The 17,627-nt window shown below is 34.5% G+C and overlaps 1 protein-coding gene across 1 annotated transcript in view; it reads left to right on the forward strand.

The window, feature by feature from the left end:
* Positions 1 to 17,627, forward strand: part of LOC123529157 (UDP-galactose translocator-like) — a 37,518-nt gene that overhangs the window by 6,815 nt on the left and 13,076 nt on the right. The window contains exon 2 of the mRNA XM_053522408.1: positions 16,105 to 16,277. Coding sequence (XP_053378383.1) covers positions 16,105 to 16,277 — 173 coding nt within the window. The remainder of the gene's footprint in view (positions 1 to 16,104; positions 16,278 to 17,627) is intronic.

The raw sequence follows: 17,627 nt of genomic DNA on the forward strand, positions 1-17,627 counted from the left end.
GTAAAAAGCTTGTTTCTGAAGCTGTTTACTGTCATTTAGATGAGAAAATTCACCAAATCAATAAACCAGTACATCTTTACAAGAAACTTATAAAAAATTTGCCAAAAAGTTGAAAAAAAAATTTTTTTTGTTATTTTACCTGTCGAAGCAGAGAAGGAAAAAAACAGCCATACTAATATTTTTCCTGTTACCATTTATAATATTACACTTAATTGGATAACAACCTTTTAAATAAAGACACAAGGACATAAGTTATTAAACAATTCAGTTTTTTGTATATTTCTTTTTCATTTAGGCTTCAAAACTAGTAAAGAGAAACTGATGGTAAAGGGGGACGGACGTTACATTATGAGGGGACGGACGTTACACTAATTATATACATTTGTTTTTCAAGCTTTAATGTTGCTTTACTGAATAAATACAGATTATGTTAATGTTAAACCTATCTAGATGAATGAAAAATGATACAAAGTAATAAAATAAAAAGAAATATGCTGAATTAGAGTTTTAAAATATGAAGAGAAAAAGAAAACAGTATTTTTTAATCAGGAAATTGATAGTGTTCCTCCTATGTATTCGCTGACTTAATGAAAGGTGTTTCTAAATTTTCATTATTACGCTAATGTCATTCAATAAAAGATATGTGTGTGGTAATGGTACATCTTACTGCTAGAGTTAAGTAAATGGGGATGGACGTTACAAATTCACCATAATTTCTAACACTTTTTTTTTTTTGCAAAAACTATATTGAAGCATAAAACAAAACGAAACAGAACAAAATGAGAATTTTTTTTCAAAACATATTAAGTTATTTCTTTTCATGAACATGTAAATGATATGTATCATATAATATCATACACTTTTAAGAAAGTGACAGTAATCATCATCTCAGCACAAGAAGGGGATAAGAGCCCTGACATCAAACACTTTTTTAACTGAGGTGAGGAGGATCTTTTTGTTTCATTTTGAATTTCACAGATACCACTATAAATCATATTCATATGCATAGATTAAGAAAAATCCCTAAGTATGTAATCTGAAAGCAATGCTGAAAATACATTTATATAGACAGTGTTTTCTATTCCCCAGTTTTGGGGATTGAAGGAAGGATCCATTAGGAGGGGAAAAATATGCTGTAATGACTAAAATACTTTTTGGGCCCTTAATATGAGTTTGAAAAAAAAATACCCTGGACCCTGTACAACAGTTGGTACATTTACTTAAAATATCTGTGATTCATTGCCATGACACATCAGATTTTGTGTATGAAATGATCATAACTTAGAATTTTTTGTATTCAATTTAAGGGTCTACACAATTGTATGGCCATCATCACTGGCATGAGCCTGGATCATATACATGTATAATTGCACACTTCATCATTTTCTTTCTAAAGTGTACCTTTTTAAGAGAATACAAACATTTCAAATAGTAGGAAAACAGTCTTGTAGGATTTTTGTCTGGAAAGTATTTCTATATAACTTTTTTTCGAATGTTGTCCTGAAAATTATTTACTGCGAATCAGTATTGCATGCAGGAAGAAGGGAATTTGGGTAGAAAACCATGTATTAATAGTTTAATTTGACACATATACATTAACTGTGGATGGAAAAGCCTATGGTTTTCATTTTAAATAAGGCAAGCCTAAAAGTGAACTCAAGTCAACCAAAAATAAACTTTTTCATTTCAAATTTAAATTGTAGAATTTATTCACTGCTATCTTAAAATACCTGTGTTACCATAAAACTCAGTCTTCAAGCTCGCTGTTATACTTTGAAAATTTACAGGCAAGCAAATAGAGAGGCACTTGAGTTACATTGTAGATGGGGCTCTTGATTCTAAAGATACAGAATATTTTCAACAGTGTTTTAACTGGAGTGTAAACTGGTTTTTATCAGTGAAATTTTAGATAACCTTGCATGTTTAAAAGAGAACACCATTAAAACAGTGTTTTTTGGCAAAATAATCATCCTGCTACTGTAAGCCAAACAAGATACTAGGCAAAACATAGCCTTTAATGAAAGCAAATTAGATATCCATACCTATAAACAGGGTATCTCTGTGTATGATAATTTTCAACACAGCTAATACATCTGTTACTTAGAGACTTACCCGTCATAGAGTGAAATTGTTGAGTGAACACTGTTTGTCAATCCTGTAGTTATATCAATGCAATAGAAAAGGAAGCTACTAATAAACTTTGATAATGTGGCAGTTGACCTAAATCCAATCGACACTGTTTATTTTCCAATACAGGTAAATCCAATATTTGCTTTACAATAGATCTATGACGGATTATCTTTGAACATCCCTGGACTTATTGGACTCGACTGCCACATTATCAAAGTTTATTAGTATCTGTGTTACTTGCTATACAGGATAACACAGTCATGCATCAGACTTTGATGCAGTAACTACACATACATTTGTATATCTAAAATATGTATTGCCTACTTGAAGTTTGTATTTTCAATTCCACAGGTACAATTATCGGACCTGGAGTCCAAAATGAAAAATATGTAGTGAAATATGGGCCTCCTTCAAAAGATACATAATTATGATCTACATGGAAAATAAAAAAGATAAAATGAACATGAAACATGGTATGAGTTATGTCAGGTCTTGTATTTAACCCTTACCCTGCTAAATTTCTATAATGAACTTGTCCAGCTTTCAGTTTGGACAGTACCATTAACTGTTAAAAGGGGTGTTTACTAAAAAAGATACTAACTGAATGGCAAACAGTGTAGATCATGATCAGACTGTACGGATGTGCAAGCTGATCATGATCTACACTGGTCACAAAGGCAGAATCAATCGTTTCCAGCATGATAAGGGTTAGGACTAACAATATGCTGTTTCTTCATATGGAAGTCAAACTGTCATTCATTGTGAACTGGAATTTTATTTGTTTATTTTGTTTTACTGAATACATTAGTTTTAATATTGCACGTTTTGGAGGGTTCATACCTCTGACAAATAGGTATACATGTCAATTTGTTCTATCTGGTGAAAAGGTCTATTAAAATTTTATTTATTCATGCATAATTTAAGACCCTGCTTAAGCGAATCGATCAGCCTTGAGAAATAGCACATAGGAATCGTCATGTACACTTTTTTTTCTCAATGTTAGAAACAAAAAACTGTCAGAAAATTATGGCAATTTTATAATATATATTTGGATGATAGAACTGTTAATGTACTCCGTTATTAGGGGGTGGGGTATTGAAAGGAAAGCTGAAATAATTGGAATATTGTACTGATTCGTCATTGAGATTGTACCATCACATTGTCTCGACCCAAATCTTTTTTAACGTAACTTCTTTAGTACAGCAGTCAGATATTTTTTCAAAACACATTTAGTCAATTTAAAAATTGTTTAGCTTTTCAAATATGTAGTGTAGATATGAAAATAATTTCTAACAAAATCTGTCCTTTTGTAACCCCAATTTTGCCTGTTTGTATATTAATTGGCTGTGAATTGGTTGAACGAAAGAAACTGAAAAAACAGACCTCCCCAACTCTAAATTTCTAGTTCAGTCAAAGCACAACAAATAACACTTTTAAGGGTGGCCATATTGGGATCATACTTTGTCCGTCTGTTATCATTTTTGCCTGAAATGAATTTCTACCACAAAAACTTAAGCCAGCCTGATCTGTTAAGAAATTATTCCAAAGGGATTCGAGCAATGTCGAAGCATCTGTATGCCCAACTCTGTTTGGTCTCACCGGTCAAGTGGTTTATTACTTCCCCTCACCTCTATGGATTGGAGTTCCACTAGGGGCACAAAGTTGTTCATGTGTCGAAGCCATCTAACTGTGTTTCAGAAATGTTATTCCACACATGTGCCTGTTTGGTCTTAAATATTCCTCATCCTGTGCCGTTAAATAGGCACGCCTTCAGATTAATGTAGAAAAATAAAAAATAAAAATAAGACACTCATCCCTTAGTAATTATAATTACAAAATAAAAAAGAAACAAAGTGATTCAGTGAGATTTGGCAAGAATTTATTTGCAAAATCATTCATGTAGTCTTTAAAACATATAGAAAAGCTATATACTGTGTTACCCACACTGTAAATGTTTGATTTCTGTGTTATTTCTAAAGAAATGTTAACTTCATGTATAATCATAACCGCTTCCTCAATGGTCCAAGTTGGGAAAAAAAATAAAAAAAGCCCGCTCGCTCCATGTAAAATCTACTCGCCTCTGAAAAAATGAAAATTGAGAAGAAAAAAAATAAAATAAAAATTTCGCTCACTCGCTCCTATTTTTTTTGAAAATTTTCCGAAGAACTACTAATCAATTTGGTATGGCCTGACTGTTTTAAAACCCTCTAGAGGTCACAATTTTGGCCTAATCTTAATAAAACTTGGTCAGAATGTTACCCTCAATAAAATCTTGGATGAGTTTGATATTGGGTCCCATGGGACACCGGCACCAGACCAGAAAGAAAATGCCTCTGTACATGTTTTACCCTACCCCTAGGTATTCTATAAGAACCATGGTCATGAACGGGAAAATATACTTTCCCATTTCAATCGTATATTGCTCACTTAAAACGCGCAGATCGGTGAATGCGTACCTAGTATATTGAACAAGCGATAATTTATCTTCCATCGTGCACCAGTCACATTGTCTCAATATTCCATGTTGCAGAAATGCTCCACATATTTTATGCTTCCGTCAACGTTACAGAAAAAACTTGCGTGAACTCCCCTAATGAACATCCGGTCTAGAGGTCACAGCAGTGTGCACATGTTAGGCGAAATGTAAACAAACAAAAACAGAATGCAAAATATTCACAGTTATACAATAAAACTCGAAATGATGAATGAAATTCATCTTGTATGTGATTTTGAATTTGAAATCATACATTGGTAAACATCTGTTCTGTTTATTTAATTCATTTTGCACATTTATCCTGCACATACGCATTTTAGCATACACGTGTAGTAAAATGATGATTGACATACATTTTCACATCAGCCATTCAGAATGGTTCTGTAATCTAGAACGGAACTTCACCAGGGAAGTTCAAGCAAGTTTTTTTGTATAACGTTGAAAAACTGTAAAATACGCGTTGTTTTTCTAAGACAAGAAGTATTGAAGAAAAGTGACCGGTACAGAATGGAAGATAAATTATCGCGTGTTTAATATCCATAGTACACATTTACCGAACTGCGTGTTTTAGTTGTGAAATGCGCGATTGAAATGGGTTAGTATATTTTCCCGTTCACGACCATGGTACTTATAGAATACCTAGGGGTAGGGTATAACATGTACAGAGGCATTTTCTTTCTGGTCTGGTGCCAGTGATCTGGGATCAAAAACTAGGTCACCAGGTCAAGTCAAAGGAAAAGCTTGTTAACACTCTAGAGGTCACAATTTTGGCCCAATCTTAATGAAATTTGGTCAGAATGTTACCCTCAATAAAATCTTGGACGAGTTTGATATTGGGTCATCTGGGGTCAAAAACTAGGTCACCAGGTCCAATCAAAGAGAAAGCTTAACACTCTAAAGGTCACAGTTTTGGCCCAATCTTAATGAAACTTGGTCAGAATGTTACCCTCAATAAAATCTTGGATGAGTTTGATATTGGGTCATCTGGGGTCAAAAACTAGGTCACTAGGTCAAATCAAAGGAAAAGCTTGTTAACACTCTGGAGGTCACGGGCATATCTCAGAAAGTATTGATCTAGAGTCATCAAACCTCCCAGGATTGATATCAACATTTCTATGTATATGATGTTTTAATTTGATCTCACACAGTCAGACCAGTGTTATGGCCCTTGACGTAGTCGAAAATATACATAGGCCTAAAAAGTTTGTTTTGAATGTATTTTATTCAGTGCTTCAAGATTTTCAGTAGAGACAGAATTTCAAGCCATGTAGGAATAATATGCAGCATGTGAAGTTGTAACATATTCGGGATTGAGCGTCCGCCAAACAATGGTTTTTGCTATAATTTATCTTTTGGAACTTCTGCATCTAAACAAACTCAGACAGTTGTGTAGAAAGATTCAACCAGTCAGACTAAAGTTTCCGTTTTTGAACATCGGATAAATGGACGTACCTGCTTTTGTTACTTGTTGAGATGTTGTGAGCAAGTTAATACCGATACGGAGTTCGGAAACAAAAACAGTTAAATTGTCAGTATATCATTACTACCTGCAATACAAAACAGAACACAAACATCAAAATGTTTTTCATAATTTTTAGCTCACCTGAGCACAAAGTGCTCAAGGTGAGCTTTTGTGATCACCCTATGTCCGGCGTCAGTCGTCCGGCGTCGTCAACAATTTGACTGTTAACACTCTTGAGGTCACAATCTAAATGAAACTTGGTCAGTATGTTACCCTCAATAAAATCTTGGACGAGTTCGATATTGGGTCATCTGGGGTCAAAAACAAGGTCACTAGGTCAAATCAAAGGAAAAGCTTGTTAACACTCTGGAGGTCACAATTTTAGTCCAGTCTTAATGAAACTTGGTCAGAATGTTACCCTCTATAAAATCTTGGACGAGTTCGATATAGGGTCATCTTGGATCAAAAACTAGGTCACTAGGTCAAATAAAAGTAAAAACTTGTTATCACTCTGGAGGTCACACTTTTGGCCCAATCTTAATGGAACTTGGTCAGAATATTACTCTCAGTAAAATCTTGGATGGATATGATATCGGGTCATCTGGGGTCAAAAACTAGGTCACCAGGTCAAATCAAAGGAAAAGCTTGTTAACACTCTAGAGGTCACAATTTTGGCCCAATCTTAATGAAACTTGATTAGAATGTTATCCTCAATAAAATCTTGAACGAGTTCGATATCGTGTCATCTGGGGTCAAAAACTAGGTCACCAGGTCAGATCAAAGGAAAAGCTTGTTAACACTCTAGAGGTCACAAATTTGGTCCAATCTTAATAAAAATTGGTCAGAATGTTACCCTCAATAAAATCGTGGACGATTTTGATATTGGGATATCTGGGGTCAAAAACTAGGTCACCAGGTCAAATCAAAGGGAAAGCTTGTTATCAATGTAGAGGTCACATTTATGACTATATCTTCATGAAACTTGGTCAGAATGTTAATCTTGATGATCTTAAGGACCAGTTTGAATCTGAGTCATGTAGGGTCAAAAACTAGGTCACTAGGTCAAATCAAAGGAAAAGCTAGTTAACACTCTGAGGCCACATTTTCGCCCAATCTTAATGAAACTTGGTCAGAATGTTACCCTCAATAAAATCTTAGACGGATTTGATATTGGGTCATCTGGGGTCAGAAAGTAGGTCACCAGGTCAAATCAAAGGAAAAGCTTGTTAACACTGTAGTGGCCACGTTTATGACCATATCTTAATGAAAGTTGGTCAGAATGTTAATCTTGATGATCTATAGGTCAATAGGTCAGGTGAGCGATACAGGGCCTTCATGGCCCTCTTGTTCATGTTTATTACGACAATGCGCTGGATAACTGGTATGGTTGTATGTAATACAGCAATGATATAAAATGTCTGAATGATAAATAAAATTTATACACATCATCTGTCTTCAAAATATATATTAATTTTGTAATGCCTTTCATAATTCTCAAATGTACACATTGTTATACAGAAAAGACTTGCACATACACAGCATATATAGTGCTTAACCACCAAAATTATCAAGCCAAGAATGAAAAAAAAAACGTCCGGTGTATCGCCCTCCTGCATCGCTCGACGCCATTTTGTTTCCGATAGCTTTATAGAACGTAATGTTGCGACGTTGCGAAGCATAATGTTTGGCATTCCGCCAGACGTCGCTGAATTACACCTTCTTCACCTTAATGAATCTTGGTCAGAATGTTAATTTTGATAATCTATAGGTCAAGTTCAAATCTGGATCAGGTGGGGTCAAAAAGTAGGTCAAGTTCGATTCTGGGTCATGTGGGGTCAAAAACTAGGTCACAAGGTCAAATCAAAGGAAAAGCTAGTTAACACTTTAAAGGCCACATTTATGACCATATCTTACTGAAACTTGGTCAGAATGTTAATCTTGACGATCTTTAGGTCAATAGGTCAGATGAGCGATACAGGGCCTTCATGGCCCTCTTGTTTCATAGTAAACAGCAGTTTTAACAGTTCCAGGGAAAATTCTTGCCAGCTCATGCACTATATCAGATGTAAGGTGTAATAATATGGTAAAACCGTAAAAACGTAAAATTTTATGTATTAATGTCAAAACTGAATGTACATAGTGCCTTATATGATAGTATTTTTAAAATATCAAAAGAAGTAAAAACAGTATTCATAAATATTTGTTCAAGAAAAGCCCATGCACAATGTTAATTTCATGTATAATTTTAAAACCGTCAAAGATGCTTTCAGTTTATGTATTTTACAAGCAGACATTGCAAACATTGATATGCTTATGTGCCTTTGAAAAACTTGAATCTGAAAAAAAAAATGTGGGAAGATTATATTTATCCCCAAGAAGCCAAGAAGTGTGAATTTTACCAGCCCCCAAGGTCCACCCCCACCCCCCAACCTCTTCCCCAAAGTGTGAATGAGTTTTCCTACAAGGAGAAAAGGCAGATGATTGGCATTTTATACAAGTATGAAATTGCTTTTCATGAATTAAGAAATTCTTTGCTATCTGAAAACTACTTAAGTAAATTTTAATTCAATAATTAGTACACTTTAAATCAATATTTATTTAGACAGTTTTAGAGGATATTGTAAATTGTGACTTATATAAACACTTCTTTGTACAGTGTAAGTGTTTGTAAAAAATTTTATAATTTCAGCAGATATTCACTACATTTCCAGTTGAAAAGACCATTATTTTCAGTGTTATACTAGTAGTAATGATACGGTGAATAACAGATTAAACTGGGTGTAGCTTCCTTCATGGAAGCTTGTGGTAAATCATTTATTAAGTGCTTGGTTATTATATGAAGTTGACATCTTGAATAGTTTTGATTCAAATTTATGGTTCAAAATTGACATTTTTTGCTGCACTCAGAAGAAAAGGGTGCATATCCTTTGGTTTATGATTGTTGCCTGTGGTTAGTAGATGACCCCTGTTATTTTTTGGGGTCACTAAGTGACAGTGACCTTCGTACTTAAAGTAGTTCCTCTCAGTTACTGGACAATGTTTTGGTTGAACTTCATTGGATGGTTGCCTGTAGTCAGTTGATGACCCATGTGAAGTCCAAGTCACAGTAACATTCAGAACTGATGAGAAATGGTTTCTGCTCAATTGCTAGAGAAGGCTTTTTTCTATTATGATCAAACTTAAAATAATGATAACCTGTAAGTGCCGTAAGAAAATGACATCTGGTCAGTAGGTCAAAGATCTTGGTCCCATTGACCTTGAAATTGAAAATGGTTTGAAGAAAGTTTTGGCCTATTGTGGTCAAACTTCTTAGGATGTTTAGTTGTATTCGTTAAGGAAGGCCTTGAGAAACAAAAATCAAACAACACCAAATCATAGAAAGAAAGAGTTGTTTGACATGAAGATTTCATTTTCAAAGGGAGACAGTTTTAAGTACAAATGGCATTCATTTTCAAAGGGAAACAACTTTTTCTGATTATTTTAAGAAATCGTCGAGAAAAAGTTGTCTCCCTTTGAAAATGAATGCCATTTGTAAAGAAATAAAGATAAACAATTGCTGAAAACTGTGTTCCACCTTGTTATGTGAAATTTCACCACTCGCACGCTGTTGCAAATACATCAAAACGAACATATGTAACAGTTCTTTGAAAATGGTGAGTTTTTAAAGGTGTTTGACTGTCCGGAAGTGGGGCCCCTATAGGCAGTCATTTTCTGGAATTCAATGTTTACATTATTCTGTATACTAACACTTGTTTCATAAAGTAATATACATGTTTTACATGCTGTTCAATTTTCATGTCAAACAACCCTTTCTTTCTATGATTTGGTGTTGTTTGATTTTTGTTTCTCAATGCCTCATTCTAAACCTTAAATGACCTATAATATTTTGGGGTTAGAAGGTCAAAATTTTTAGGTCCCAATTTCAAAGGTTAATGTCGCAGTGACCTGAAGACTGAAAACAGGTTACTGTAAATGTCAAAACCTGGAAAAGGTTTGAGCTTATATCTGTCAATCTTGATAGAATAACTGCCTCCTGAACAGTAGATGACCCTTGTTGTTTTGTTGGTCAGCAGGTCAAAGGTCAAGGTTACAGTGACCTTGAAATTGAAATTATTTCTAATCAATACCTTGAAAACCCTTGGGCTTATTACCTCAGTACATGTAGTCTAGTGGTAGATCGCCCGCTTTGAGTTAGGGAGGTCGTGGGTTTGCAACCAAAGATGTGAAAAATTATACTAGCAGCTTCTTCACTTGGCACTAAGAGGGTAGTACTCTAAGGACTGGTCAGCTTGGTGTCAGTATAATGTGACTGTGTGCGTTATCAAGTTGAGCCTACAGCGTGATATTCCATTGAGGCAGCATTATAAAGTTGGGCATTGTGTTCAGTGCTACAAGTAAACACCTTCATTTATATGACTGACAAAATTGTTGGGCTGCAATGGCTCTAAAACTTTAATGAATGATTGCCAGAAGCCTCAAGGTTACAGCTTTCATACTTAAAGGGATGCTTGCTAGTGGTCTAAAGACGACTCATAATTATATAAATGTTTTAGGAATGATCAGGTGTAATGTCTAAGTGACCTTTATCTTGTCAATAACATGGGAATGCTTGGGTCTTTGGCCATCAAATTTCATGGAATGATTGCCTATGGTCAGTAGATGACCCTGTTGAAACTGGGATCATTAGGTTAAAAGATAAGGTCAATATTAACTTTAGACTGAAAATAGTTTCTGATCAGTATCTGGAAATGCTTGTGTCTGCAACTGAAATTTGATAGAATCATTGAACAAACCTGGGCCTGAGACTTTTAAGACTTAATAGGATGATTACCTGTGGTTGGTAAATGACCCCAATTGTTTCAGGGGTCAGAAAGTTATGGTTAAAGGGAATTCCTATAGTTTTTTATGCGCATCTTTCTGCGCAGCCGACACTTTCTATGGAAAACTGAACTGAAGTCAACATTTGTTGAAACATGTTACAGACAATCTTAAATATGGTGAATTTTGAATGAAATAACATTTTTGGAAAGTTTTATCAGTAATCAAATGTTGATACTGGTTTATGTTGTATTGACAAGTATCATGCCAGACAGATATCTTGCTATTTTTGTGGTTGTGTTTTCACATCCCATTTTAGTACAAAGACAGTGTTGTTCATATAATGTAAGATGATTGACTTAGTACTGATAAGACAATATCACCTTTCAGATTATTTAGTATTCAATTATAGAAAGAATTAAGAATTTTTAAAACTTTTTTTTAACTTCTAGCAGACATACATGTAATCAATTTGGCCAGGTTCGCGCCATTTCCGTCCAAACAGGTGTTGTATTCTAGCGGTCTTAACATAAAATTTAGCCTGGTGACCCATACATTTTTAGCCATTTTTAGCTCGACTATTCATAGAATAGTAGAGCTATTGGACTCGCCCATGCGTCCGCATCCGCGTCCGCGTCCCGATTTGGTTAAGTTTTTGTATGTAAGCTGGTATCTCAGCAACCACTTGTGGGAATGGATTGAAACTTCACACACTTATTCACTGTGATAAACTGACTTACATTGCACAGGTTCCATAACTCTGTTTTGCTTTTTTACAAAATTATGCCCCTTTTATGACTTAGAAATTTTTGGTTAAGGTTTTGTATGTAAGCTGGTATCTCAGTAACCACTTGTGGGAATGGATTGAAACTTCACACACTTATTTACTGTGATAAACTGACTTACATTGCACAGGTTCCATAACTCTATTTTGCTTTTTTACAAAATTATGCCCCTTTTTCGACTTAGAATCTTTTGGTTAAGGTTTTGTATGTAAGCTGGTATCTCAGTACTCACTAACGGGATTGGATTGAAACTTCACACACTTGTTCACTGTCATGATCTGACATGCACAAAGCAGGTCCCATAACTTTATTTTGCTTTTTTACAAAATTATGCCCCTTTTTCAACATAGAAATTTTTGGTTAAGTTTTTGGATGTAAGCTGGTATCTCAGTATCCACTAATGGGAAAGGATTGAAACTTCACACACTAGTTCACTGTCATGAGCTGATATGCACTATGCAGGTTCCATAACCCTATTTTACTTTTTTACTAAATTATGCCCCTTTTTCGACTTTCTTATTCATTCAAGCGACAAGGCTGTTAAATAGTCGAGCGTTGCTGTCCTCCGACAGCTCTTGTTATGCTCACAATACAATTATCTATACACTAGAAAAGCAGGAAAAAATTCTATGAAAGAGTTTTTTCAAAATTTAAAAATATATTCTTCACTATGGGTATTTTTCATTGAAAAAAGTTCACAAAAGTAAATATGAAACAATATTTTTTTTTTCATTTGTTCCCATTATTGTAAGGATAGAGTATTACAAGTATGACTATGATATCAAATAAGTATATAATAAAATCTGTAAAAAGAAAAAAAAATGTATTGTGCTGTCTTGATGTATATTTTGGTTGGTATTTATGAAAAAGCAGAAAATTATGAAAATGTTGAAAAATCGCTGGCAGTTTCAGCAACAGTGGGTGTGTTCAAATCAATTTTTCACAAAAACAAGCCTGGTGACCTATTGTTTTTATTTGTTCATTGTTTTCAGCACAAATTTTCCTATCATACATGTGAATTTAAAAAAATTCTATGAAAGGAAAAAAACTATAGGAATTCTCTTTAAGGTCACTGTGAAATTGAGACTTAATACTGGTTTCCAGTCATGGCTGGAGAATTAAAGGGTATATTGCCATCAAAAAATATAGCATGTGTGTCTTTTGTCAGTAGATGACCCTATTTTACATGTTTGAGGGAGTTATTAGGTCAAGGTTCAAGGTTATAGTATACATGTGTTTTGAAATTATACACCCAGTTTCGGAATTCATCCAACATATCTTCATAGGATGCATTCATGTATGTGTTGGTTAAATTGATTTTTTTATGATTTTATAGCTTTTGTACATGTCAGATATTGACAATAGCATTAATGGTAACAGATTGGGCAGAATTAACTTGATGTCACTGCTGGAACATATATCACTAATAATCACTTTATTTTTGTTACAATTGTGTGATGAGGGATTTATAAGGATGAAATTTAAGCGATGTTTTCGTTTAAGACAGCGTAATTTAGGTAGGCTTTATCTAATTTTCAGCTTTGAAAACACAAATTTACATTGGCAACGGAGACAACTGAGAGACAGTTTTGTTGTCATGAATTTGTTAAATATTGATACATAAACCATAAAATGGTTCAGGACTCAAGTGGGTTAATTTGTAATAAAAGAAATGTAGATATGAGCATTCATTAAATTTTTACTTTTGCAACAAGGAGCCGCAGTTTTCCATTGGAGTATAATTTGACGCATCATTGACAATATTTCTATTTTCAAAACATTTACACTGGCAATTTCAAACTTAGATACATTTCATGAGTGTGTTTATAATTTGAAAAAGTTTAACATGTTCCTATTGTGCCTGGGAATCACATTCTTTCTTGTTGGAACATTACTAGAAGATTGCTCTGATGTACTTACATGTAACACGTATGTTATTTTTTGCTTACATTTAGTAATCGTGATAATAAAAATAACTTTGATTGAAGGGGTAAAACAGGTACAGTATTACCGATGGGCTGTCTGCAGTATAAGTAGATTTTGTATTTTGGGGTAAAACTGGTTCATTAAGTTTGTTTCATGTATGAAATTTATTTTAACAGTGAAAAGATCTCAATTACTTTAAAAAAAATAACAAAAAGGCAAGTTTATGCATCAGATCTGTTGTATTTTAAATCAGTTAAAGAAACACATTTTACTAGGGTTTTATTTTGCTCAAAAGTTACAGAAATACGGTATGCATTTAGTAATCAGATGAATCATTATACTCAGTTTTCCACAGTTGTAAATTTGAAAATAATACCTTTTTTACAATAGCAAATTTCACATAAAGTTTAAATGGAATAAGAATAGACAAAAGAAAATAAAGGTACCAGTTTATATTCAGAAGGTTAAAATTAAATAAAATTCTTAATAATTTTTAGCGCAACTTTTTGAAGAAAAAATAGAGCTATTTCACTTGTCCCGGTGTTGTCATTGCCATTGGTTAAAGTTTTTGATAAAGTCAAATATCTCTGTTACTATCAAAGCTATTAACTTTAAACATAAAATACCAGTAGTTATTATATAAAGTTAGCCAGAGAGAAAGTCCCATACTCCGCTAGTGGAGAACGGTTTAACGAAGATTAGCAAGGCGAAACCTTGATAACTTTCAGGGCCTCTCTCAGTGAATACTATTCTCACCATCAAAGGTATATAACTTATAATGTATTGTTCTTGATTGTTAAAACATAAAGTCGATATCTGGAATTGTGTTTTGCAAAGTTATCTTTGATTGATGCGGAAACCTATTAATACAGATTTACAGATATTGGGATGAACTCACATTATATAATGAACGTGATTAACAGCACCAAGCGCCATAACTTCTTGTTTTGGAAAAAACCTATTATTGACAACCCATTTTGCTAGACGTCATTTGAACCAGTGAGCATGGTATGATTGCAAAGTTGTCTTTTGAAGACAATATCGATCATAAGGAACCCTGTCAACATGACCAGTATATTCATCTGTGCTACCATGATACAAACATATTTTCTAAAACAGAATAGTGACTGATATCGTAGTTCGAAATACTGCAATGTGGACAGGATTAAATTTACTATCAAAGTCTACACCAGGAGAAACAGTCCCAATAACTCCGCTTTTATTGTGGACATACTGGTATTAACAAAAGATTACTGCATCAGGTTGGATAACCCTTGCATAAATTTTAACAAAATTATGGGCCCTCTCTTCTTGGACTTGAAGTGTTGAATACTAATTGTTCTCACCCAAGTCAATACAGGTATTGAATTGAAACTGTATACATGTAATGATGTTATTGAGGTTGTTAAAACATGGGAAAGGTCTAGTCCTGAATTGTGTTTTGGTAAAGTAATGCCCCTTTTTGGACTTGGAAATGCAGGAAATTACTATCTCCAAAACTAAGATTTACAGATGTTTTGATGAAACATCACACAGATGTTGAGTGCAAATGAACATGATAACAGCACCAAGTCCCATAACTCTTAACTGGATTTGGAGAATATACCTATTCTTAGGTAGAAAATCCATTTTACTGACCAGTCTTTGAACAGTTGAGCATGCTGTCGTGATTTATTTAGAGTTGGTCCTTTTTTTGATTTGACAATTCATCAGGCACATAGGTAAACCCTTGAAGCATGCACCAGTATTACTCAGTCTGTAAAGAGCTGATCCTTTGTATGACATAACATATTTTTCCTTTTGAAAACAATGCAAAGTTAGTGCTTGGATATTTCTTTAGTTCGGATGGAAGTTAGCTAATGGGTGGCTATTTTGGTATGGAGTGTAAGAATCTTTCACATGTTGAAGGTGCGGATGAAAATACCTGGCTTGAGGGTATCTGTTTATGTGGTAATGGGGCTCTGCCTATTTACCACAAAACAGTTACCCGAGAGCCAGATATTTCCATTCACACCTTCAACAGTTACTAGTGACTAGAGTCTTTATCTTGCATGCCATATTCTTCAATTTACAGAACAAATGCTTTTCTTTTGAGGACTATTTTATTATAGTACCATATGAATTTACACATCCATTCATAAATTGCAACACATGAGTCATCTTAACATCCCGGGGTGAAAGTTGAGTTTTTCTAGCACTGGCAAAAACACAAGAAATTCCTGTCTGGTATGCAAAAATGCACATTTATGTGCATGTAATGATATTATGAGGAGCGCTGGTTCCTATTTTGACAATTGGCAAATTCGGTACACATACATACCAGTATTCATTTTGTGCATGCTTAACCCATTGATGTAGCTCATGTGAGAAAAAAGCCAAACTCATGTATGGAGAAATGTTATTGAGAATAAACTGCTGGTAATCATTACAGAGCTACTGTTTTCCATTGCTAGACTATTAACTAATTATTATTTTTATTTTTTCTTCAGCTTCGCTATTGAAGTATATGAGTCTTGTCTTACTGACGGCTCAGAATGCTGTGTTTATCCTGTCGATGCGATATGTGCGGACACGTGAAGGTGACATGTTCTTCACAACAAGTGCTGTTATCCTGCAGGAAGCCATAAAATGTCTCCTCAGCCTGATCATAATCCTTGTACAGGTAAAACATTAAATGACTTGTCAGCCTGATCATAATCCTTTACAGGTAAAACATTAAATGTCTTGTCAAAACATTAAATGTCTCGTCAGCCTGATGGTAATCCTTGTACAGGTAAAACATTAAATGTCTTGTCAGCCTGATCATAATCCTTGTACTGGTAAAACATTAAATGTCTCCTCAGCCTGATCATAATCCTTGTACTGGTAAAACATTAAATGTCTCCTCAGCCTGATCATAGTCCTTGTACAGGTAAAACATTAAATGTCTCCTCAGCATGATCATTATCCTTGTACAGGTAAAACATTAACTGTCTCCTCAGCCTGATCGTTATCCTTGTACAGGTAAAACATTAGATGTATCCTCAGCCAGATCATAGTCCTTGTACAGGTAAAACATTAAATGTCTCCTCAGCCTGATCATAGTCCTTGTACTGGTAAAACATTAAATTTCTCCTCAGCCTGACCATAGTCCTTGTACTGGTAAAATATTAAATGTCTCCTCAGCCTGATCGTAGTCCTTGTACTGGTAAAACATTAAATGTCTCCTCAGCCTGATCGTAATCCTTGTACAGGTAAAACATTAAATGTCTCCTCAGCCTGATCATAATCCTTGTTCAGGTAAAACATTAAATGTCTCCTCAGCCTGATCATTATCCTTGTACAGGTAAACCATTGTCTCCTCAGCCTGATTGTTATCCTTGTACAGGTAAAACATTGAATGTCTCCTTAATTTCATTATTATCCTTGTACAGGTAAAATATCAAATGATATGATATTTCAGCCTCATCAGTATCCTTATTCAGGTAAAATCTTAAAATATCTCTTCAGCCTCATCATTATCTTTGTACAGGTAAAACATAATATATCTTGTCATCCTAATAAAAAGGTAGTGGTTTCACATTTATGTAATTATTTGCAGGTGCATAATAATAGAATATATTTATTGTTGATGCACAGAGTTACAAAGGGTGTCATATTTTGAAATTTAAAAAAAGCAACATATCTTTATTGAGCCATGCCATGAGAAAACCAACATAGTGGGTTTGCGACCAGCATGGATCCAGACCAGCCTGCACATCTGCGCAGTCTGGTCAGGATCCATGCTGTTCGCTAATGGTTTCTCTCATTGCAATAGGCTTTGAAAGCGAACAGCATGGATCCTGACCAGACTGCGCGGATGCGCAGGCTGGTCTGGATCCATGCTGGTCGCAAACACACTATGTTGGTTTTCTCATGGCACGGCTCAGAACAAGTTTCCTCTTGTATTTAAACATGGAAATATACACATGTTTGTTGTATTTCATCTTATCTGGTTCCATTAAGCAAACAAAAGAAACAAATTGATAAAAGT

The sequence above is a fragment of the Mercenaria mercenaria genome, chromosome 13, assembly GCF_021730395.1.
Source record: "Mercenaria mercenaria strain notata chromosome 13, MADL_Memer_1, whole genome shotgun sequence".
Lineage (NCBI taxonomy): Eukaryota > Metazoa > Mollusca > Bivalvia > Venerida > Veneridae > Mercenaria > Mercenaria mercenaria.